We start from the raw sequence: 22,936 nt of genomic DNA on the forward strand, positions 1-22,936 counted from the left end.
AGTTTACTTGGTTAAAATTATAGAAGCAGCTTTAATTTGTTCCATCACAAAAATAATCTTTAATTTTGCTGTGTGTAAAATGACAAGTTGTTTCACTACGTCATTTATTTCTTACACACTCAGCTCATATAGCATTACTATTTTTATATTTCTTATCATTTGTATGTGAACCAATATAGAGTGTAAAACTACCTCTGGTCTACAACAGAAATGTGAAAATATTTTTATCTGTGTGCCGTCCATTACCAAGAACAGGAATTTAGCTGCTGTTCATTTCTGCTCTTCAGTGATGTCTCATTAGAGCTGCTGTAGTTAATGACTATTATCCATTTCAGATCCTCGTCTGCCTGCAGCATCACTCAGCAGCCCTTTGTTTGTAGATATTGCCATTGATAAGAATTCGATGAGATACTTGCTGAGAACAACACTTGAACATTTAGATTTTACTGTAAAAAAATTCCTTTCCCATTAAACATGCAAACGTCTGACCTTAAAGCGCTCTTGATGCTTACATGATCAGTTCTTTAGCTGGTTCTAAAGTAATTTAAAACCACTGTTGTGTGTACAGAGCCTCTGTTTATTGTTCATCACAACAAGATTTTACAGTATCTGAGCTGAGTTATTTTTGATTAATTTCCTGGTATAACAACTTTTTAAAAGCTTTTTAGACAATCTTAGTCGCATAGTTTAGTGCTAAAGCTCAGATAGAGGCACAGATCTCTCACAAAGCATCAGTGGAGACCCATAAAATAAATCATAAGTTTCACTGTCAAGCTTTTGGACCACATTTGTCATTTGTTCTTTCTGCCAGTAAATATGTATGATATTTTTGCAAAAGAGCTCATAGTACAGATAGAAAATGAATCAATAACAAAGATGTTCTAAAGGCTAAACAAGCATTTTTCCCCTTTCTCTTTAGGTTTTCTCAGCTGAAGAGTCTGAACATATCTCACAACCGTCTGGGTGTGTTCCCTGAGTGTGTCGGTGAGATCCTCTCTCTGACCGAGCTGAACCTCTCCTGCAACAATCTGCACACCGTCCCTGTTCAGATTGGCAACCTGCAGAGGTCAGAGACACATCTGTAGCACATATGACATAGACAGAGATTATATACAAAACATAGCATATGATTTGCATGGTTAGTCGTAGCACAAAAATACTGTACAGCAAGTAGGATAAGCTATTTTATCCTGTTTTAATAGCAACAGGCTGCACAGCCTGAGAGAAAACACAAATGTTTTTTATAAAAAAAGATACAATCATAAGCAACTTTTCCAGTGCAGGAGACAGAAACCAGAGTATTTTTCTGGAGCTACTCTTTAGCCCCCACCACTCCACCATCAAGGAACAGTTCAAAATCAAACATTTTCTGGGGTAGAAATTTTACCCCAGAAACTGTCCTGATAAAGAAGGAGGCATTTTTGTTGTACCTTGTAACAAAGGTGGAGTTTTGTAAAAATAAAGTTCTTTCTTGTTGGTTTCGTATTCTCAATAATTTGAAATGGTTATGATTATTAGATATTTTTTTGCGCTTTACCTGTGGCATGCATTGATGCTCCTGCCCAGGCACTTCTCTAGATTTATACAGTACAGACCAAAAGTTTGGACACACCTTTTAATTCAATGAGTTTCCTTTATTTTCATGACTATTGACATTGTAGATTCACACTGAAGGCATCAAAACTATGAATAACACATGTGGAAATATGCACTAAACAAAAAAGTGTAAAACAACTGAAAATACCCCTTATATTCTAGTTTCTTCAAAGTAGCAACCTTTTGCTGTGATTACTGCTTTGCACACACTCTGCATTTTCTTGATGAGCTTCAAGAGGTAGTCACCTGAAATGGTTTTCACTTCATAGGTGAGCCCTGTCAGGTTAATAAGTGGGATTTCTTGCCTTATAAATAGTCATGAAAATAAAGAAAACCCATTTTAATTAGAAAGGTGTGTCCAAACTTTTGGTCTGTACTGTATATATATAAATATATATATATAGTGTATGAGAAGAATATTTTCACAGTTACCAGGTAGTCACATTGAATAGTGTACTTCTGTTCAATTACAATAATACAAAAGTCACCTAACCTCAAAGGAAATATTGATTAAACTAATAAAATGTAACCACATTTGTGAGGAAACTCTCATCAAATATTTCTTTTGGAATTTAACCAGTAATGATTTACAGGGTTTATGTTCTGGCATCCAAATTACAATCACAACTCTGTATTTTCCTGCGTTAGCATATGTTAAATATTAAAGTTACACAAAAGCTGATTTCTATGAGTGCCTTTGCTAATGTGGGACAAGCTTCCATTTTTCAAAATCTGTAAATGTTATACATTTCTTCTGGCTTTGGAATGATTTAAATCTTGTTTCAAAGTGTAATCGCTGTTCCGTAATCAAGAGTTATGGCTCTTGAACACTGATTTGTTGTCAACGCTCTCTCTCTTCTGCTCCACTCCTCTGCTTTTAAACCGATTTAACATAAAACTGTGTTCTGGTAAAATTAGTCTAAAGTTTGTTATTATGGGTTATATCCTTTTGGAACTGCTTGTAAAGTATAACCACCCTGACAGGAGGATATTTTTATAATGGTTCTTATTGCCAAAAATGTACATAAATAAACTAAGCTGAATTGAATGGCACATTTGGTTAAATTATGGACTACTATATCTGCTCAGCATTGGAAGTTGCTCAGTAACCATTTACCCCAAAGGCTAATAAACAAACAATCCTTTTTTCCCCCCATTCCTTAGCCTGCAGACTCTATGTTTGGATGGGAACCGCCTAAGCTCACTACCTGAAGAGCTTGGTGATCTGTCTCAGCTCAACAGCTTGGGTCTCTCCTTCAACAACTTCTCTCACGTCCCGACGGTCCTGGAGAAACTGTGTGCAGTGGACAAGCTGGCCATGGCCGGGAACAGAGTGGAGAGCTTGGAACTGTCCACTCTGGCTCGAATGATCCACCTGAGGAACATCGATCTGCGGTAGGTTGTTTTCTGTAGCTCTCTACCTTCCTCTTTTCTCTGTCAACAGAGGGAATTTCTGTGTTTTCTTCAGATAGTTGTAGTTTTTGCTTCTTTTTAACTTCCTTTTCAAATTGTGGATAGAAAAAGGAACATTCTGTCACAAACTCCAGCCTGAACTTCAGCTGCTCCAGTGTTCCTCACTACTCCTCCAAGCCTCTTTTTTAACTAATATTTATTTATAGATGCCAGATGTGCTGTGAACAAATGCCTTTTACTGCATTGCCCTATTTCACGCCTACATTCACACCTGGGAGCTGCCAACCACAGTCATGTTTTTTTTTTCTTTTTCATTGCTGCTATTCAGCATCTTGCTGTTCTGCACATAAACAGTAGGACACTAAGCACTTTGCTCACCAGGACCTCTGAGGCAGGTAATAAAGGATATGAAAGCTGTTCTCAATGAATATCCTGCAGCTCTGGGGATTAAACCAGCAACCTGTACTCAAGCGCCAGCCCCTAACCTTGGGACTTGAGGTGTGGCTCGACCCCAGAAGGCTGCATTTATAAGGACAAAGGTGCATCTGTGATGGATTAGTTGGCTTGCAGCTCTTATAAAAGAGAAGTTATTGTTTATGAGTATGACTTACGTGATCTACCTAGAGCAGGGGTGTCAAACTCCTTTTCATTTTGGGCCGTATCAAAAATCTGAATGTTCTTAAAGGGCCAGTTGTGCCAGAATGTATTGATAAAACCCACTAAACTGTTAAAATATCAAAGAAATAGCTCTTTGTGTCAGTATTCAACAAGCATTTCTTAAAATTAAATAATATTGAGCATCTTTTCACACTGATCAGTCCATCCAGGATTTTTTTTTTTTGCCATCAAAATCACACATTTTGTGGCACTAATTTAGAAATTTCTGTAAGGAATTTTTATGATATTTTCACTAATGTATGATGCTAAATGTATCTTTTTATTACTCCCCATATCGATCACGGACTATAGGTTAACATCAACTAAGGATGAGGCAGAAGTCACTTAAATGTTTTTGGCCAATCTTAAGGAAAATTTGCAGTAAAAATCAGAAGAAAAAAAAAGTGAGGATCTGTTGATTTTGTATGAATTTTGCAGATTTGTGAAAAACTGGAGGGACTAGTTGATGTAATTTGGAGTCTAAAAGGCCACATTAAAAGCTACGATGGGCCAGATTTGGCCCCTGAGCCTTGAGTTTGACACATGTGACCTAGAGCCTTGATCACAATACGTCACCTGGCAGTCATGTACCCTGAAACTCTCCTACCTGTTTATCTAGACTGATAAAGTCATAACATTATGACCACCAAAATAGCTTTGCAGAAGTCACAATGTTGTGGTTCATTTGCTGCTGTTATTCAGCTCCTTTTTGCAAAGTTGTTGTGTTATTTTACAAATAATTGTCTAATGTGTTCCTGCAGACATGTTTAGGCTTCCTATTGCTTTCATCATCCAGTTTGCTCTATTGTTTGCAGGTTGAATGGACTCAGGTGTGTTAAATGTGAGACTCCAGATCCAGTGAGCCACGTAACCCAGCTGGACTTGCGCGATAATTGCTTGGACTCGCTCGACCTGAGCTCCGTCTGCAACCTGGAGACTCTGCACTGCCAGCGGAACCAGCTGGGGACACTCACACTCAGCGGTTTCTCACTGCGCATGCTTCATGCCGGCAGCAACCGTGAGTGAAACGGAGCGTCAACTTGCTGCTATTATTACCCCCCTGTGTGACTCTTTGCTGTGATGATGCATTCAATTTACCAACCCACAAGAGACAGAAACGATGCAGATGTTTCACTGATGATGATCGGTGCCTTTGTCTTCCTGCAGGCCTCACAACAGTCAACATCTATCCAGTCCCGAACCACCTCACACACATGGATCTTTCACAGTGAGTTCTGCACAGGAATAAGAGGTGGATGTGGAGTCATAGAGATTTTCTTATATTCCATAAAAATAAATTATTTTCTTGTGCTTTTAGTTAATGTTGAATACCACAGCATGTGTGGGTAAAATTATGTTGATGACAATATTCACTGAATATTTTGAATTTATAGTTTCACGCCAAAAAATCTGATTTTTGAAATATTACTCAGGCTTCTTTACAGATGCACTAGTATTTGCTTTTAGTACTTTTTTTAAATTGACTAATTAAGTTTCACATGCTTTTTCTACGTTCATAGACGTTAATAATGTCTTATTTGTTTGTGTTTTGAAATCTGGGTCTACTAGAACAAGACCAGGCATAAAAATAACTGATACTGACACAATGTTTCATCATGATTGGATGTTAGCAGTTCATAGGGTTTGTCTTTAACAACCTTTAATATGAAACTATGTAACTGTTGCTCGTTTTTTAAATTTCACAATAATTTATTCTGCTAAATACATGTAGCCCATTGGCATGAACAGCATATTATACTTGCATAGCAACATTACAAGCATAATAAATGGTTATGCCTCTTTGGAATAACCACTGTGTGTGTTTTTTTTCAAGCAGGTTAATATTTTCAACATTTTTGCACAGCTCAAAACTGATACATAAAGCAAATATCATAAATATGCACCCCAAATTATCCATATTCTTATGCTTGATTATAAGATATTGTTTTTCTGACTAGAAAAACATTTGAAGGGTGTCTTGTAAACTTTTATTTATGGAAAACATTTCTGTTCCAGTTATTATAGAGCCCTACATGCTTATAGGTATAGGCATGTAGGGCTAAATGTGCAAAGTAAATGGGATTCACAAAGAAAAAAGTATTACAAATAAAAGTGACATGTATGAAAGCCCATTTTTGCCTCTTGAAAGAAAAAGAAGCAAGACCTCATTCTTATGAGACATAAAATTATATATTTTATTTACTGAGTGTGTGGAAGGATTAAATGTGTAAAGGTCACAATGTTCACTTAGTGTATCATCATTCTGACTTTCTTTACCTTCATTTCTTATGCCAGTGTAATGTACTCCTTTTGTGTTTTCAACATGCACTTTAAATATCTGGTTTCTACAAATAAACTTAACTTGCCATAACACAAAACCACCAACTTTACAACTCATAATTATGAAAAGTGAAAATTAGAACTTTGAAACTCATTATTATGACATACCCCGCTTCATTTGTTTTCTTTTAAGTGATAGAAATGCGCTTCCAATTTATTTCCAACTTAAGACAACTAAAACAAAAACAATTTAATCTGTTGCTTCACTTTCAGCTTTGACTTTAATTTTATTCATTGAGCTAAAAATTATTTATTGTTATTACATTGCTTTGCAAGATGTTGAATTGCTTATATATGTTTTTTCCACCTTATAAATTCAGGGGGGAATTGAGATGAAATGTTTTTCTGCCGTTAAAAAATTATTGCATTATCAGAAACACAGTAATGCTGAATAATTGCCAGATAGTTGAGGTTAAAGTTGTATTGGAAAAAGGGACAGATAATCAGATAATCCCAAAACAATACAGGTGGAATAAATCAAAACATCAGCTTTGCTCAGTCTGAGTGTTTGTCTTTCTGTTTTATGTGTGTTGAGACAGGAACCTGTTGGAATACCTTCCAGCCTGGGTGTGTGACTGTCGAAAAATTGAGATGCTGGACCTTCAGCACAACCTGTTGTTTGAACTTCCTTCCAGGTTTGAACTTTTTTTTTCTTTCTTCAAATCAGGAATAATTAACTTTAACTGCTCAAATCATTTCACAATTTTACTCATTTAGTTTTTGTATGTAATTCGACACACAACTGGAATTCATATGTATGTCAGGTGTTACGCTGCATTTATTCCTGTTTTTTTCCCCTTGTATATTTAACTTGGATAAATATAGTGTGTTAATGTGTAACACAGTATCTTGCAAAAGTATTCATGCCCTGAGACTTTGTTCACATTTGCTTCATGTTACATTCACAGACATCTGCATATGTGAAAGACCAGCATAAAATAGTGCATAATAGTAAAGTGAATGAACAGGGATACGTTCGTTTTTTTCATCATATGAAATTCTCAAACGTGGCATTTTATCTTATTTTAATCTGATAACTCTTTCAAAATAAAACCCAGTGCCACAAATGCCGTCAGAAGTCACCTAATTAATAAAGTACACCTCTGTGTTGATGAACATCAGTATAAATGCAGATGTTGTGTGAAAGCCTCAAATTTTTGTCAGGGAACATTAGGGAAGAAACAGCATCATGAAGACACAGCAGACAGGTCATAAATTAAGATGTGACAAAGCGTTAGAAATTTTGCAGGGCACCGTATTTGCTTCAAAATTCTTTATGGAGCACCACAATTGCAATTGTTGACCTTTCTATCTTAGAAAAAGCAGAATCCTGACTGACATGCCTCGCTGTAAATTCTGTGACGATGCTCAGAGGAGAATAAACATTTGGTGTCTGCAGCTGGATATGTATTTGTCCTGATTTCTCTCTGTAATGTCTCCAACAGGTTGCTGAACAGCTTAAGTTTGAGGAAGCTGCTAACTGGGAACAATCGTTTGCAGAGAGTGCCTGACCTACTTGACCATATTCCTCTGGAAGCCCTTGACCTGCAGCATAACAAGCTGAGCGAACTTCCAGAGAGTCTCTTTTACAAAGCCTTAAAGTTAGTCTTCTGACCTTTTAAAGAGGGTGTTTGCCCTATTTATATGATGGCATTATGATCCTTCATCCACAGGTTCCTCTGCTTTACAACTTCTTACTGGCAGTCTGAGCCCTGCGATGTTTCTGTGAACGGTTACTGTAACGCAGCACCATATAGATTTGTTGGAGCAAATGTGGTCAAGATCAATGCAGCATTCCCAACCATAACTGGGGCATCTTTTGCTTCCTTATTTCCGATGTGGTAAACCACTTAACACCCATTAGCTGTTGAGTTGCCCTGATGCACTTTGCTGTCTCTAACGCGGAGATGTTATGGCAGTGACATCTGAAAAGAAATTGATCTCTTGACATGTTGTCGAGAACTGCGAAACATGCAGTGAACTACAGTTGCATTCAGGACTGATAGCAGCATAAAATGCAACAGAAAGTGAAAGGATTATCGCAGTTTGTTTTACCTGCTTTCCTTTGTGTAGTAAAAAGCCACACAGACGGCGAGATCCTAACAGGCTTTCAGTGTTTATGAGCTACTCCTCAGCAAAGACTGTTTAAAAACATGACAAGATTCACATTTTACTGCATCAAATTTTATTACTGCTCAGTGTGTGATAGACACCAGTAATGACTTAATTACGCCTGTTACGTAAGATCTACTGCAGTTCAAATTACTGCCACCCTTCGCTATGCAGCTTAATGAATATTCAAATCAGTCCTCCACTTGCTAGGATGTTTACCTCTGTGATTAACTTTATCTTCTGCAGCACATTTAGGGAAATAAAAAGGAAATGATCAAACCTGGCAGCCGTTTACACATCTGTCACTGTCCGTTCTGGGACTAGTTTGGCGTTTCTTTCTAAACTGTTTTTTTATTTTGCTGGATTTTGTACTGAGTACAAGAAACCTTGGTCATAACTTTTATTAGTAGTTAAATGATTTAATATACTGTAACGAATAAAAATATTAAAGCATATACTACATAATATAAATCCAAAGATAAGTCCTAATTTATTCAGAACAATAGCAGATTTTGATAGTTAGTAGTTAGTTAGTTCCTGTTATGAAATTAGAAAAATAAAAGTATAAATCAAAAGACATTAAAACAACAAAAAAAGGAATATAAATTATTCAAAATTCTATAAGGTTTTATGCAAAGTTTATTATAAACATTGGTATGTCAAAAAATTATGAATACCTAATAGCAAATTTTTGCTATTATAGTATTCACATCTCCCAATTGCTGATCAGTTTTTTTTGTATATTTCCACTTGGTAATCTTTGGTAATGAGCACTGAGTCTTTCAGGTTAGATGACCTCCTGACCATCGCCCTAATGTTTAGCTCCATCCACAGATTCTGTATCAGATTCGAGTTTTGACTCTTGCTGAGTCACTCCAAAATATTAATATCGCTTCCAGTCAGAAGAAAGATGGTGCGAAAACAAAAACGCTGTAAATTTTTGTGAGTCAATTAAATAAATACACACACATACCAAAGTATTAAATTGCTCTTTTCTTGTAGCATCTGAAAAAATGATGTTATGTTTGCAGTGAAATATCAGTGGAAGGTGGAAGAAGTAGCAGACCAGACCCAGATTAGGTTAACTCCTAATTTTGTTCTGTTTTTCTTACTTTGTTTTTTGTCTTCCTAGCCTGAAATACTTAAACGTGTCAGCCAACTCCTTGGAAAGTATTCCCCCCAGCAGCCAATCAGAAGAAAGCCTCAGCACTCTCCAGGAGCTCTACCTGACCGGGAACAGTCTGAACGAGAACTGCGGTGCTCTGTTGGTCGGACACCAGAACCTGCGGATCCTTCACATCGCCTACAACCAGCTGCTCTCCTTCCCAGCCAGGTGTGTTTCCCATCTATCACAGCTAACTGAGATCACAAACGGCTGTCATTTTTGTTACTAGTACTTAAAGTCTTAAGGAAATAAATTTACCATTAATTGTGATTAACCAATGGTTTATATTTGAATGTGTATTTCTCCTGTTTAAAGTAAGCTGAGTAAACTGGAACTGCTGGAGGAGCTAAATTTAAGTGGGAACAAGCTAAAGACTATCCCCTCCACGGTGTCCAGCTGTAAGCGGCTGCACACTCTCATAGCACACTCGAATCAAATAACCGTCTTCCCAGAAATCCTCAACCTGCCTGAGATCAAGGTCAGACCTGTTTCCTCTGTTGTTTTTACCATTTCAAATTTCAGATCGTTGTCCTCAGCGTGCTCCAGCTTATATGTGCTTTGAATGTTTTTACACGCAGCTTGTAGATCTAAGCTGCAATGAGCTGACTGAGATTCAACTACCTGACTCCCTGCCTGCCACACTGCAAGAGCTGGACTTGACGGGCAACAGCAGCCTGACGCTGGAACACAAAACCCTCAATCTGTTCAGGTGAGTCACAGCATCCAGAGCCGCCGACAGCCTTTTCCCCATTTCAAAAGCCGGAAATTAAACATTTTGGATTCTGCAGCACTGAGGCGCAAAAACATAAAACCAAAATGAATAATGGTTCTGGAAAATCAAAAATGAGGAAGGGACATTTCTCAGAAAACGCACTTTTGAACAATAAAACAAAAAAGCAACACTAAGAAATAAAATGAAACACAGCAGCATTTTACCAAACAAGTTTTTTATGCATTCATTACACACCTTGTTCTGCGGTGTTTCCTGTTATTTTCTCCTTTTTTCCCCCTGCAGCCACATTACCACGCTGAAATTAGACCAGAAATCTGCCCCAACACCCGGAGACTCCCTGGGGTCCTCGACTCTCTGGAAGCACGGTTACTCTGAGATGAGAGGCCAAAGAAATAAGTGTGTTCTTCTTTTGCTTTTCCAAGATTTGTTTTATTTACAGAGAAGGATAGGTAATTACTTTTTGTAGACTTAATTTATCATAACAGAAAATAAATTAATTATACCACTAAATCTGCTTTAGTGAAGGACGCAAGTTCAGATGCAAATATTGTTGCTCCTTATTAAGTTTGTATATGCCAAGCTTTCTTATTTTTCCCTTGTGAAATACCAAAATATCAGTCGCTTCCTGATTTGGTACATTGGATATAACATACGACACTGAACAAAATTGATAAAATAAGTTCTAATTTTCTTTTTATCAAGGAGTCACTCCTTTTTTGTCATTTTTATCTTTATTGATTCTCAAGGTAGCAAATTTTACAAAACATATGCTCTCAATATCACAATGGCAACTTCAGTACTTGAGAAAAGGAAGTATAGAGCAGTGCATTATGATAAAACAATTCTACAACTCCCCTGTTTTCTAATCCTTTAGGGTTGTTTTGCTCTATATTTCCCACACTTTCTGAATGCCTTTTGTATATTTTCTTTCTTTTTGTCCAGTTTAAGCCTTTTAGGATCCCAGTTTGCTTTGGACAGGCTAACAGATGAGGTTAGACTGGAGTCTCCAAGGATTATAATGTTTGCAGATGATATTGTGATCGGCAGTGAGAGTAGGATGCAGTTAGAGAAAAAAGCTAGAAAGGTGGAGGTACGATGGTGAAATCTAGTTGAAGCAAGAAAGAATACATGAGTATAAATGAGAGGGGCTCAAGTAGAATGGTGACATTACAAGTAGTAGAAACTGTCCAAAGCAAAGGAGGTGAAATGTGGGAACGAGGTGAAATAGTGTGTGTGCAAGGGGAGTTACTGCCAAATGTCTGAAAGTTATGGGGTCACTATATCACTCTTTTGATAAGATGAATCTGGTTGTGTGGAACAGGTTGTGTGTTTCCGTGCTTGCCGTGGACCGTTTTGGAGATGGTGGCGAAGGTTGTTACGGAATCTTTGATGGCGACCGCAACGAGGAGGTGCCACGCCTCCTACAGTGCACCATGGGAGATGTGCTTTGCGAAGAACTCCAGCACTCCTGTGTTGACACAGTGTACATGTGCAACACATTTCTCACCTCACACAGGTAAGACTGTCTGTTTATTCTTTTTTCTGTTTATCGGAACACTTTATTTCTAGTTTCTTTCCTGTTGAACAGAAAACTTGGCATGGCCGGACAGAAACTCGGTGCGTCAGCCCTGTTGTGCTACATTCACCGTGAGACGTCGGAGCCTGGGAGCTGCTTTAGCCTTACTGTGGCTAACGTTGGTACATGCCAGGCCATTTTGTGCCGTGATGGACGGCCTGTACAGCTCTCAAAGGTTTTCAGCTTGGAGAACTCCACAGAGGAGACGGAGAGGGTTAAAGTCAATAAAGCCATTATAACAGAGGTAATACTCACTCTCAAGGTGATAGACGTAGATTCTATACGTAAAGATGTGATGCAATGTTTCTTTGGCACTATCTCTTTTCTAGGATAACAAAGTGAGTGGAGTGACATGCTGCTCTCGCTTGTTGGGCTGTTCATATCTGTCTCCCTGGGTGCTTCCAAAGCCCTGGGTGCGCACTGAGCTGCTCTGTGCCAAAGATGAGTTCCTGATCCTGGGGAACCGGGCCCTTTTCGAGCAAGTGTCCTATCAGGAGGCTGTGTACACCGTGCAGGCCATGCGGGATCCACATGCAGCTGCCAAGAAACTGTGCTCCCTTGCCCAAAGCTATGGCTGCAAGGACAACATCGGAGCCGTGGTGGTGTCATTGCATGTCGGTGAGGACAGCTGCACTTGTGAGCCACCGGTGTTGAACGATGAACTGCGGGGTCCAACCCCGGCCCCTATGCCTGTGTCCGTGACTACATGCCCCAGTGATCCAGGAAACATCTCGTCTAGCAGTGGTATTGGTACCGAGTTTAGTAGTGAGACGTCAGCGTCGGAGGTGGGCAGTGAGGCAGGGTCCACCGCTTCGGATGAGCACCCATCCTCTGGCCCTGCGTCTCGCCCAGAGAGGCGCTGCAGCCTCCACCCTGCTCCTTCACTCTGCGGGATCATGGTACCAGGTCCAGCTCCAACAAGAACTCTTCCCGGTGTTTTCCAGCGCCAGCCCTCCAGTGCTACTTTCTCAAGCAACCAGTCTGACAACGGCTTGGACAGCGATGATGAAGCTCCACTTGAGGGTGTCATCTCTAATGGTAGCAAGTTAGAGGTGGAGGTAGACATTCACTGCTGTGCTTTCCAGCTCCGGCCAGGGGCCCCTGAGAGCCCGAAGGAGCTGAATCTTGAAAATCGCAATGGTAAAATGCGCAGACAGAACAGCGTGGTGGTTTCTGCTACAAACGGTTGTCTGCTGGCTGTATGTGGTAGAGAGAATGGAGACCTCAAGAAGTCACCTTCCACATCCAGCCTGTTCGGTAAGAAACTGTCCAATGGTTCTGTGGTGGCCCCGGAAGACAGTCATAATATCATTGAGGTTGCCTTGGAGGCGCCTAAGAAAAAATCTGGCTACTTCACCGCCCCAGCTCAGCAGGACCCAGAGGACCAGCTAATTGTGCCTCCTGGTCTTGAGCAGGAGGTCAGAGAGCAGCTGAAAGGCCAGAGCCTTCTTGTCTCGGGCATCTCCACACCTCCAACACCCACTTGTGTAAAAGATCCACTGTGGGATCAACCACACCCTCCTGCATTTGCCTCCACCTTAGTTCCAGGGCCGGGCCTCGCTACCGTCCTGCAGCAGGAAGTCTACGATACCGCCCTCTAGGACACTGAGACAGCCATTTGGCTTCAGTTTGGATTGTGCCATTCTTGAGATGTAGGACTATCTCCTACAGCTGGTTTAGTTGGAAGAAGTTGCCATTTGAAAAAAATTTGAGAAGACAAGAAAAGCCTTTAGAACTCTGTTAAAAACTGATTCTGTGCCATTAAAGAGAGATAAGCAGAATATGCTCTGAGTATCCGCCACAATAGGGCTGAACAAGGTTTCCACATGTCCAATATGTCAACAGCATTTCCCTTTACTTGGAAAGTTAAGCAATCTGATGGATGCAGAAAAGATTGTGGTCGGTCTCCCCACCAGGAACCCAAAGGTGACTCAGGTCCTGCAGAGATTGATTCGCTTGAAAAAGTGCCTAATATGGACGACACATCAGAGAGCTCAACGCATCCAGGTTAAGAGTTTGTTTTAGCTATAGTCAGACAGGACATGGTCTTTACGAACACTCAATGTCCCTGGACACCTTCCTACGGCTATTGAAGCTTGGCCCATTGTTGTCTTTATTTAGCTCAGAAAAATATGTTGAAAACTTGAGTTTTTATTCCATAATCCCATCAGAATTCAGCCTAAATAAAGTCAAGCTTTGCTCAACCCCAAACAACTTTCAACTACATTCAAATATTTTAAGTGGATGTCTTTTCACCATTAACTTTTGAGTTCATGATGTTTAAACAGAAAATGATGCTATAGTTTCCACGTCTCTTCAGTGAAAATGTTCTAGTGGGATAACGCTAGCAGATATGACTCTCCTCTCTTAGTGGCTTACACAAAGAGAACTAGGGTTGATCTCTTTACCCAAATGGTACGTTTAAAAGGATATTAGTTTTGTATTTTGTTAGATTTTTAAGGAGAGAAATCTCATTCCTGACCCAAAGGTCACATGTCAACTTTTAAAAAAAGAAGAACTGAAAGGACTTAAGATGTCATCAACATGTAAAGACAAGAATAACTGCCTTTATGTTGTTGAAATTATTAATTTGGGTTTTATTTTATAGAATCTTACAAACTGGATCAATCATTGTAGGAAACACTCTCTACAACCACAGAGGGATAAGCTTTGAGTGCACTGCAGACCTCTTATGAGCCGTTTGACATTGAAGATATTCAGCTTTAGTGGGCTGAAGTGGTAGTAACAGTAGAATAATCAGTGAAGATGAATCCCCATAAAAGCCTCATTTCAAAGAAGAAGAATAAATATTTTGAGTTTAGGCATTTTGAACACATTAATTAATTTGAACAAATCAGCCTGATAACAGTCAGTGCAAGTATAAAATGATGTTTTATCTATCTTCTTATTTAAAATCTCTTTTTATGTGTAGACAGATTATTTATTAACATTTGAGGCTGCTGGTAGTAGTTATATTATACAGCGAAGCTATGAACAAACTTGTCATCTACTTGCCATTTTCTCACATTTACTCCATGCATTAATATTTTTCTGCTTGTTCTGTCAAATGTTGGACTTGGAAGCTGCTTTGCCAAACTGTGGTGAGAGGAAATGGGATTTGTCAGGACAAACTGACTGTTTGACTGGCAAGAAATCAGTCATAGCTGAATGGGAAACTTATAACTCAGTCACTTGACTTTGCCTGAACAACACGGAAATTAATTAGAACAAATATCTTTGGTAAACAAAATTTGAACAGTGTTCAAACTATTACAAAGCATTCATTCCAAGCTTTCAGAAAATTTTGAAGATTAAATCTTAGAAATAGAAGCTTGTCGTGATATCATTTGAAGGTATTTTTTTTTCTATATACATTTATGTGCTGTACTGTTTTTTAAATCATGGTTAATGCTTTTTTAGATGTCAGCAAACACAATAAAAAAAATATGAGCGTAAACATATGCGGTATTTGACACCAGAAAGACTTTCTTATTAAGTAAGTCACTCAGAATATATAATCATTTCTTTCCCTCTTCAAAGCTTTAGCATCATGTTATATGATAATATAGTGTACACAGAGCCCTCAGCAATTATTGGCACCCACTGTCTCTAGTGGTAAATGGTAAATGGCCCTTTATCGATTCCAGAGACCCTAAGTACTGACTTCACACTACGTTCAGTAGTAGCCTAACTTCAAAATATTATTACTTAAGAAGTAAAAGATTACAAGTTAAAACTAGTATCTCTGCGATCTACTTGGAAAGAAAAGCTACGTATAGATTTAATAAGTCTCAGTTAGGTATAAGAATTGCCGGGTTTCCCAGTAAGTGTCGCCCTGGCAGTTTTGCATAAAGCAATTATTTCTTACGGTATTTGACTCCACAGGATAGATGCACTAAGCCAGAGGTTGAATTTCTCTTGTTTCTGTTTGATATTGGAATAAAATATTTTTATTTATGATGATATTTACCTTCAGTGCCAGTAAATCCTGAGGTTGCTGTACCCAGGGGTATAAACTATAATTGTATTTATGATACCTAAATTATTTGGGGAAACTCAGTATCGTACTGCCCTAGACACCTCATTTTATCCAGCTCCGAATGCCTCCAACTTGTTCAGCTGGACTTCTGTGGTAAGATGTAGTCCAATGTTTGCTGTTGTCGGTAATTATTATGTTAGTTTTACAATTTTCCTTCTTCTTTGACCCTAATTTCAGTAGTTTTGGAATTTCACATGTATTTTTAGCTGGAACTACAGAATAACGTTTTTGCCTTAAAGCTCATCTAAGTAGTCTTTAAAAGGAGAAGTCCTTTGAGTTGTCCATCTATATTCTGTTTTTCTAAGAATCGTCTTTAGAGACCAGCACATACTATAAAAAATCTGACAAATTTGTTTCTTTTACATATGTAAGAAAAAAAGTTCTTGCCAGATGCTATTTCAAGGACAAACTATAAGAACATCTGTCCTGGGGTGAATATTTTTTTTCTGTTTCTGCAGAGCATGTGAAGGCCTCAGTTTCTGGCTTGCCAAGTTGTTGTACCCTCAACTAAAGTAACTCTGCTATAAGCACTTTGTACAAAAAAAGAATTAAATCTGCTGCCACGTGTGTTTCACTTAATGTTTAGCAGTTTAACAACAGGTTCCTTAGTCACACACAACATTTCTTGTAAAGGAAACCGCTGACAGTAAAGCGGAAGGTAGCTAAAAGTAATATCACTAAACGAAGGGTGAAGACTGAACATATTCTGTTGCTATTCATGACTAAGACTTGATCAAAAATATTGTGCTTATTTGTTTTTTCTATATCATAATCTCCCTACAAATAATACAAAAAAACGTATAGCTTCAAATTGTATCATGCATATTATCAAAGCCGTTGGATTATTTTTCTAAAGTTATAAAAGTACAGATTTTACCTACAAAGCACTTTGCTAAAGCTAATAATTAATTCTTGTCACTTTATCGACCTGCGTCTGAGATGCCAAACACGTGGGACACTGTGGTTCTGACGTCCACGATCCGCTCAATGCGTCTGGCGTCTGGCCCGAAGTCAGCGAGACATTCACGGACACTGCAGACATTCTGAGACAGGTTATGATTGTGCGAGTCAACAGAGGAGAGCTTGAACTTTTCCAGAGGTTTCACGAAATGGTGTGATCTTTTGAGTTCTCTTGTAAAATATGCAACATGTCAAGTGTAAATATAAATGTGATGAGAGTGTCACTTTACCACCCGAAGCTACATAAATCCTGTCACTTAAAATGTCTTAATATTGAGTGCTGTGTGTATGTATGATGTAGTCGGGGTTGTGTTTATATGTTTCACTGAGCATTTTTTGTGAGTCTGCCCGGTCCATTTGACCTGCTGTCTTTGTGCTTTGTTGCCAGTCCAAAATGAATATGACATTTCTCTGTAGTGTCCTCCAAACTAACTAAATCCATTTTTGACATCATTTGACCCTCTTAAACTGTTGCTGTCTCCTGTATGATGCCATATCATTCTCAGCTATTATTTTTTCCAGCTTCAAGTATGTCTTATTTTTGATGAGGCAGTCATTGTGCACTGAAATCTGCCTGGAACTGGATGCACAGAAACAGGAAGAAAGAGGTGTGAAGAATGTGCTTTGGTTCAAAAGAAAACACTTAGCACAATACTCCTTAAACATTTTAAGAAGAGGGAATTCACTTTAAAGCAGACTACATTGTTTTTCTCGTGATTCATTTATTAACTTTGGAGTAGTACTTCCTCTTTGCACATCTAAACAAGCTTGCAGAAGTATCTGTGTTTCTGTGTAGTGTGAAGTGCATGCATGCCTGTGTGACCAATGGTTTGACTGTAACTCTGTGTGAACTGTGAACGAAACCGATCAGAGGCGCTCCAACTGACCAAAGTAGCCACTGTCTAATGTCATGTTTCCTTTCTGCAGATTTTTTTTTTTTCTCAATGCCAAGAAGCTTGATGTTTATTTTTGTACTTCATTGTATCATGCAAATTTCTATCACCCTCTTGCTACAGAATTGAAAACTATAGGGATTCCTCAGAAAACTGTCACTCATTAGGGCACCATTGAGGGTACTAACTGTAACTGTATTTCGTACTCTAAGCATGTGCTAAATACAAGTCAACTGAGAAACATGTATATATAAAATATGGTTTATTTGTATAAAATGAAGCATATCCAATATATTTTTTTCTAGCATGCTGATTGCTGCTAAAATTTATGTTGAGTAATAAACAATAACATTGTTTAGGAATGGAGCTAACAAAGAGCACTTTTGCTGTTTTTCAGAGACTTATGCTCATATGAACCTTCTGTGAAATAAAAGATAATCTTTTTTTTTTTATTTCAGATGCTGCTATTATTATTTTCAGTTTTTAATTATTTTTTTTCCACAATTAACTTTAAGCCAAGTAGCAATAAAACTTTTTACTGTGAATGGTTTTGTCCAGCTTCATTTTAATGACCATGTTTATGATCATTTTTAGTTGCTCGGTACACATGGGTCAGTCAAAAATGTCTATTTGAAGACAAATATCAAATGTCTAAAACATAAGGAATAAAAGAGCAGGATGGTTTGTATATGTGTATTCTTGTGCTTATATATTTACTTAAGTAATTTATAATTGATATAATTGAGTTCATCACCAAAACACAGCATTTTAGACAAAAACATTTATTTTTGCTGTACAAACAGTGGTTTAGCAGTTTTACCTCACACATCTAATGTATCTGTTAACTTAAGTTAAAGGCTTTTGCCTCATGCAATTAGGCTTTAGATTTCTGCATGTTTTGGTTCATTGCTGAATAAAGTAAATGCCACCTACTGGACAAGCTTAGAAATGCACCCTGTAGTCTGGCAAAGATTTAAAGGCTCACTATTATAAATGTGCATCAAATCAACAAAGCTACACATAAAAACTTCTTGTGTAAATATTTTCAAACCACCAGAGTAGCTCTTGCATTGTTAGATTTCAAGACAAGGTTAAAACGGTTGTTTTATGTCAAAAGAGAAGCAATACTAATAGTTATAAAAAAGTATTTTATCAGTTTAGGGTTAGGGTTAACTCTAACCCTGACACACGCACACAAACACAAACCAACATTAAGCTCCAAATCTCAAAGGATATACATGATCGATCACTGCATTAGTTTTATTTTTGTCAAATGCTAATTTGTCAGTTGAGTCTATTTTACCCCCTTATACTTAGTTTTGGTGGGCAAGATTCTGTCATTTATCCTAGTCTCATACAAGAAATAAAGCGATCACAAGATGAGTTTTGAATTTATTTCACCAACTCCTCCTCTGCCTAACACATCCCATATTAAGAACAGCTTATGATTTTTTTTTTTTTTACAAGAGGTTAAATGTTCTATCATACATCTCACAAGTGGAAAGAAAAGTTGTTTTCCAATTACCTCTTTTTACATGCCAAAATTATGAAATTGTATGTACTCTCATCTGGCTGTTTATTATGACATTTACAAAAAAAAATAATGGTCAGTACAAAAGTAGAAATAAGAAAAGAGCATCAAGAATTAAAAAAGTATTCCAGCTTGCATAAAGAAATTTAATACAGAAAAAGACTTAATGGAAATCCCTTCCAATCTGTTAAACTTTTTCTCTAATGTGAGTAAGAAAAGCATGTTTAAAAATAATTGTCCTCATTTGTTCTTTCATTCTTCTGCTCTCGCATTGATTTGAAGGCTCTGACTGCCAGCACCCCACCAAAGATGAAAACAAAAATCCCTGCCACTCCAAACAATCCTCCTGCGATATCTGCACCATTAAAGTTGCAGTCAAAGCCCTTGTGTCCTTTGCTCTTGTACATCTGTTCCCTCTCCTGACAGATGGGGTTTTGGTAGGTTTCCTGTATTTTAATAAAGTAGAAAACCAACCCAGCGATGTAACCTAAGCCAATCAGAAAATTCACAACAGCTTCCACAAGCAGCGCAATGGGCCAGCGGTAGGAGACCCTGAAGACCCCCAGGGCAAACATGACACCGGCATATATCATCAAAATCCCACTGCAGGCCATTGAAAAGACATATGGAGGCTGCTTGAGCTGGTGGAAGAGGCGGTCCAGCTCCTTGACTCTGTCTGCATCAGCTCCAGTGAAGGCGCTGGCACCTCCAAAGTAATAAGCGTAAATTCCTCCAAGGCTGGCCAGGTCGCGGTAACCCCCGTTGTTGCTGTACGGCACTGCGGCGCAGATTATGATAAGAAGATTCACAGAGATCTCCATGAGCTGGCAGATACCTGAGAGACATGCAACAGAGAGCAGCGAGATCATAGTTTTAACACCGACCTCAGTGTGGCTTCTAAAATTAATACATTTTCAGCAAAAATGCCAAATTTCCAGATCTTTTCTCTGATGAAAGAGTTTTGTTTCACTGGAAAATTTTACTTTGTCTTAGAGAACTCCAAAATTTTATGAAAATCAAATCAGGTTTGATGCAGTTTAGGAATCTGCATTTAAGAACATTCAGTAAATATTAAATGTAAATAAACTGAAAAGTAAAATAGTTAAACATCACAATAATGGAGGGCAAAACCCCATGGATAAAATGTCACATCTTTCATTACATTCTGTTGCTACACGGTAATATACAGAAATATTGTACTGTACTTAGCTTGAGCTTCACAGAAGAACCTCAAAGGGAATATACTTACCTCTAGAGGTTAGGATGTACCTTAAATTGTACAGGGCTTCTCTGTGCTGTTGTTGATAAACCTCATGGTTATACACTGATGTTTCTCTGGGCCTTCAAAGACAACACCATTTTATTTAGAGATGTAACATGACCTTCATTGCAATGTTAAACAAAAAAATATCAAGCCTTCATCAAGTTTTCTTACAGTGTTGAGGGCCTTTCATGAGCAATGTATGGAGCTGACCCCTTATGAAAAGGAGGACTTGTCACTTCTCTCTTTCTGTTCTCTTTGGTTCTTCTGTCACTGCTGAATCGCTCCTCTACACCTCCTGGGTTTTGGCTGTGTCTCTGGTTATCATACAGAGAGTGCTGTCCCCTGTGTGAGTAATCCCTGCTCTTGGACTCTGCGGACACATCACTCCTCCGATGGTGTCTTCCCCTGTCTGGCATCTCCCTTTACCTGCTGAAGAAGATTATGGACATGAATCCTATTACAGACTCCAATACACAGAGTGGATGGTTGGCTTGTGCACAAAGAAGAAGCTTACAAGACACAACAAGCAGCAAAGCAGTAAGGTGGAATATCTACAGTTAAAATCCTGCGACAGACTGGTGACCTGTCCAGGGTGTACACCGCCTCTCGCCCAAAATGTCTCGCTGGAGATAGGCACCAGCACCCCTCCTGACCCCACAAGGGACAAGGGTGTACAGAAAATGGATGGATGGATGGATCTACAGTAAAACCAAATGTATAAAAACTTTAAATATTTTTTCTCACTATTTCACAATAAGTCTAAATGTTTTCTGGTTCAAGTCAGGTAGGATTACCAAATAAGATTTATTTGCCTAATGCCAGCATAATGAAAAGAGATGTCCCTGGATCTTGTGAAACAAATATGGTAGCACTGACTTTAAACTTTATAACTTGGCTATATCCTTATATGACCTTAAAGTTTGGTGGATTGTTTACCTCTTTTACTTACAGAAATAAAGAAACTGAGTCAGTGTTGTAGGCCACATAGTTCTTTTCAGGTCTACACAGACAAGGTTTCGTGATAGACATCCTAAAACACTGATTTTGTTGACCTTAATCCACTTTGTAATGAATTTGCTGATATGTTGGCCATTGGTAATTGTGATGTAACTTTAACTACTTCTCTGATATCCAGAGATGTTGCTTTAATGTAATTTTTCTGAAATGTAAAAGTTTGACCTGCAGCAAAATAGCCCCACAGGATAATGTGGCCACCTCCGTACTTCACAAGTGAGATGGCATTGTCAGGCTTGGAACTCCTCCAAACGTGGTCATTATTTTGAAACGCCAAAATTTTACTTTAATCAAACCACAAAACATGTCTCCAGGTTCAATGCATTTCTCCTTGAGTCTATTTTTAAAATGCAATCTGGCTTTTTATGTTGCTTAGAGTATTGGTATCTTTCTCTATGTCTAATCTGCGGGAAGAAAATCATACTGGACGACTTCAATCAATATGAGGTTAGCAAATGGTGATGCTGTTATTACAGCTCGTAATGCGCAGAAACAATCCGGTCAGATTAATTAGCTTTTCGTTCTAAAACTGACATGGTTGTAGTTTTATCCAGAACCTAAAACATAGTTTGTGTTTCCCTTAAGTCCCGTTCTTACCTCAGCTTGTTTTCGTTTAGAGCAAAGCAGCGCAATCCACCTGTAACAACTTCCTGTTGGAGATCTTCTTCACTCACCTGTTCTGCGTCCACGCCCACTTGATGTGAGACGTCTTTGTGTTAGGTGTGTAACTTCATCTCCACAGACTGAATCGTGGGTAGGACTCAGTCAGGGCCAGTGCCTCCACACGTGAAGCATGAATGCATTCATTTGTTGATCAAGACACTATAACCAAAAACAGTTTATTTTTCCCCATCAGGTTGAATTTGACTAAATAAGGAAATTAAGGCAGAAATTAGTTAAATTACTTTTATTTTCACTGTATCGTCTAGACTTTGTTTGAAAACCACAAGAAGACTTCTGTACACACTGGGAATGGTGATTAAAACTAACTTATTGTTGGTTGAATTAACTTCAAAAGTCCAAAGATTTGCGATTCACGCCACAACCCGGACACAGAGCACGAGGTCAAGCGTCATGCTAGTGAGTGTAATCACGTTACTCAAAGCACTTCCGCATAGGAAAAGATCCCTTTCAATATAAATGTCACTATGACGTCATTTACTATCTTATTCAAGATTCAAGAAGAATTCTTAACAGATTTGTTTGCATATATTTGCATGACTCAGCACCATAATAACAGAAAAACTTGAGTTCTGTTTCTAACTGTGGTGTCCTAAAACGGATAATGTGCTTTACAAATATAGTTTGAGAGACCATCTTAATAATGATTTGTGGTCAATTCGAAGAGATTTTCTTAGTCTACCACACTGTCCTGGTGTCCCCTAATTTTTTCTCAGACACCAAAAGTGACTTGATACATTTGGAATAACACATAGATCTTAAATAGAAAATTATATATTTGTATTTAACTTTTGTTTTTTTCCAAATCAATTGGGATTCCCATTCTCCACCATAATAAAGAAGTTTGTTAACAGTTTATAATATGGGCAGTTGACCAGGGTAGAAATCGGATGGTTGAGACTTTTTGTTGTTGTTGTGATTTTTAGAATAGATTAACTATTTTATTACTGATTTTATAGTCA

The 22,936-nt window shown here is 38.2% G+C and overlaps 2 protein-coding genes across 6 annotated transcripts in view; one reads left to right on the top strand and one right to left on the bottom strand.

The window, feature by feature from the left end:
- Window positions 1–18,172, top strand: part of phlpp2 (PH domain and leucine rich repeat protein phosphatase 2) — a 40,320-nt gene extending 22,148 nt beyond the window's left edge. Inside the window, exons 7-19 of the mRNA XM_032560498.1 lie at window positions 920–1,066; window positions 2,761–2,991; window positions 4,482–4,684; window positions 4,834–4,894; window positions 6,546–6,641; window positions 7,452–7,607; window positions 9,251–9,451; window positions 9,599–9,761; window positions 9,862–9,992; window positions 10,299–10,412; window positions 11,338–11,532; window positions 11,605–11,836; window positions 11,922–18,172. Of these exons, the coding sequence (XP_032416389.1) occupies window positions 920–1,066; window positions 2,761–2,991; window positions 4,482–4,684; window positions 4,834–4,894; window positions 6,546–6,641; window positions 7,452–7,607; window positions 9,251–9,451; window positions 9,599–9,761; window positions 9,862–9,992; window positions 10,299–10,412; window positions 11,338–11,532; window positions 11,605–11,836; window positions 11,922–13,193 (3,202 nt within the window). The 3' untranslated portion in view covers window positions 13,194–18,172. The remainder of the gene's footprint in view (window positions 1–919; window positions 1,067–2,760; window positions 2,992–4,481; window positions 4,685–4,833; window positions 4,895–6,545; window positions 6,642–7,451; window positions 7,608–9,250; window positions 9,452–9,598; window positions 9,762–9,861; window positions 9,993–10,298; window positions 10,413–11,337; window positions 11,533–11,604; window positions 11,837–11,921) is intronic.
- Window positions 18,173–18,378: 206 nt separating this feature from the next.
- marveld3 (MARVEL domain containing 3) lies at window positions 18,379–22,360 on the bottom strand. Of its 5 annotated transcripts, XM_032560502.1 has the most exons (5): window positions 22,199–22,360; window positions 21,968–22,115; window positions 20,451–20,708; window positions 20,265–20,356; window positions 18,379–19,850 (listed from the first exon to the last, which is right to left on the bottom strand). In XM_032560502.1, exons 3-5 carry the CDS (start codon window positions 20,693–20,695, stop codon window positions 19,240–19,242), a joined length of 948 nt encoding a protein of 315 aa, XP_032416393.1. In that variant the 5' UTR covers window positions 20,696–20,708; window positions 21,968–22,115; window positions 22,199–22,360; the 3' UTR covers window positions 18,379–19,239. The 5 variants fall into 5 exon arrangements, with proteins under 5 accessions (XP_032416393.1, XP_032416391.1, XP_032416390.1 ...); XM_032560500.1 differs by having other exon boundaries at window positions 21,968–22,360; XM_032560499.1 differs by lacking the exon at window positions 22,199–22,360 and having other exon boundaries at window positions 21,891–21,980.
- Between the last annotated feature and the right edge of the window lie 576 nt (window positions 22,361–22,936).

Source organism: Xiphophorus hellerii, chromosome 4 (genome assembly GCF_003331165.1).
Source record: "Xiphophorus hellerii strain 12219 chromosome 4, Xiphophorus_hellerii-4.1, whole genome shotgun sequence".
NCBI lineage: Eukaryota > Metazoa > Chordata > Actinopteri > Cyprinodontiformes > Poeciliidae > Xiphophorus > Xiphophorus hellerii.

Excerpts from the sequence above, each read along its gene's own strand:
- marveld3 (XM_032560502.1), bottom strand. The coding sequence starts at position 20,695 with ATGCCAGACAGGGGAAGACACCATCGGAGGAGTGATGTGTCCGCAGAG. Across the intron at positions 20,357-20,450 it reads CATGAAAGGCCCTCAACACT|GCCCAGAGAAACATCAGTGT; the intron begins GTAAGAAAACTT and ends TTGTCTTTGAAG. Across the intron at positions 19,851-20,264 it reads GTACATCCTAACCTCTAGAG|GTATCTGCCAGCTCATGGAG; the intron begins GTAAGTATATTC and ends CATGTCTCTCAG.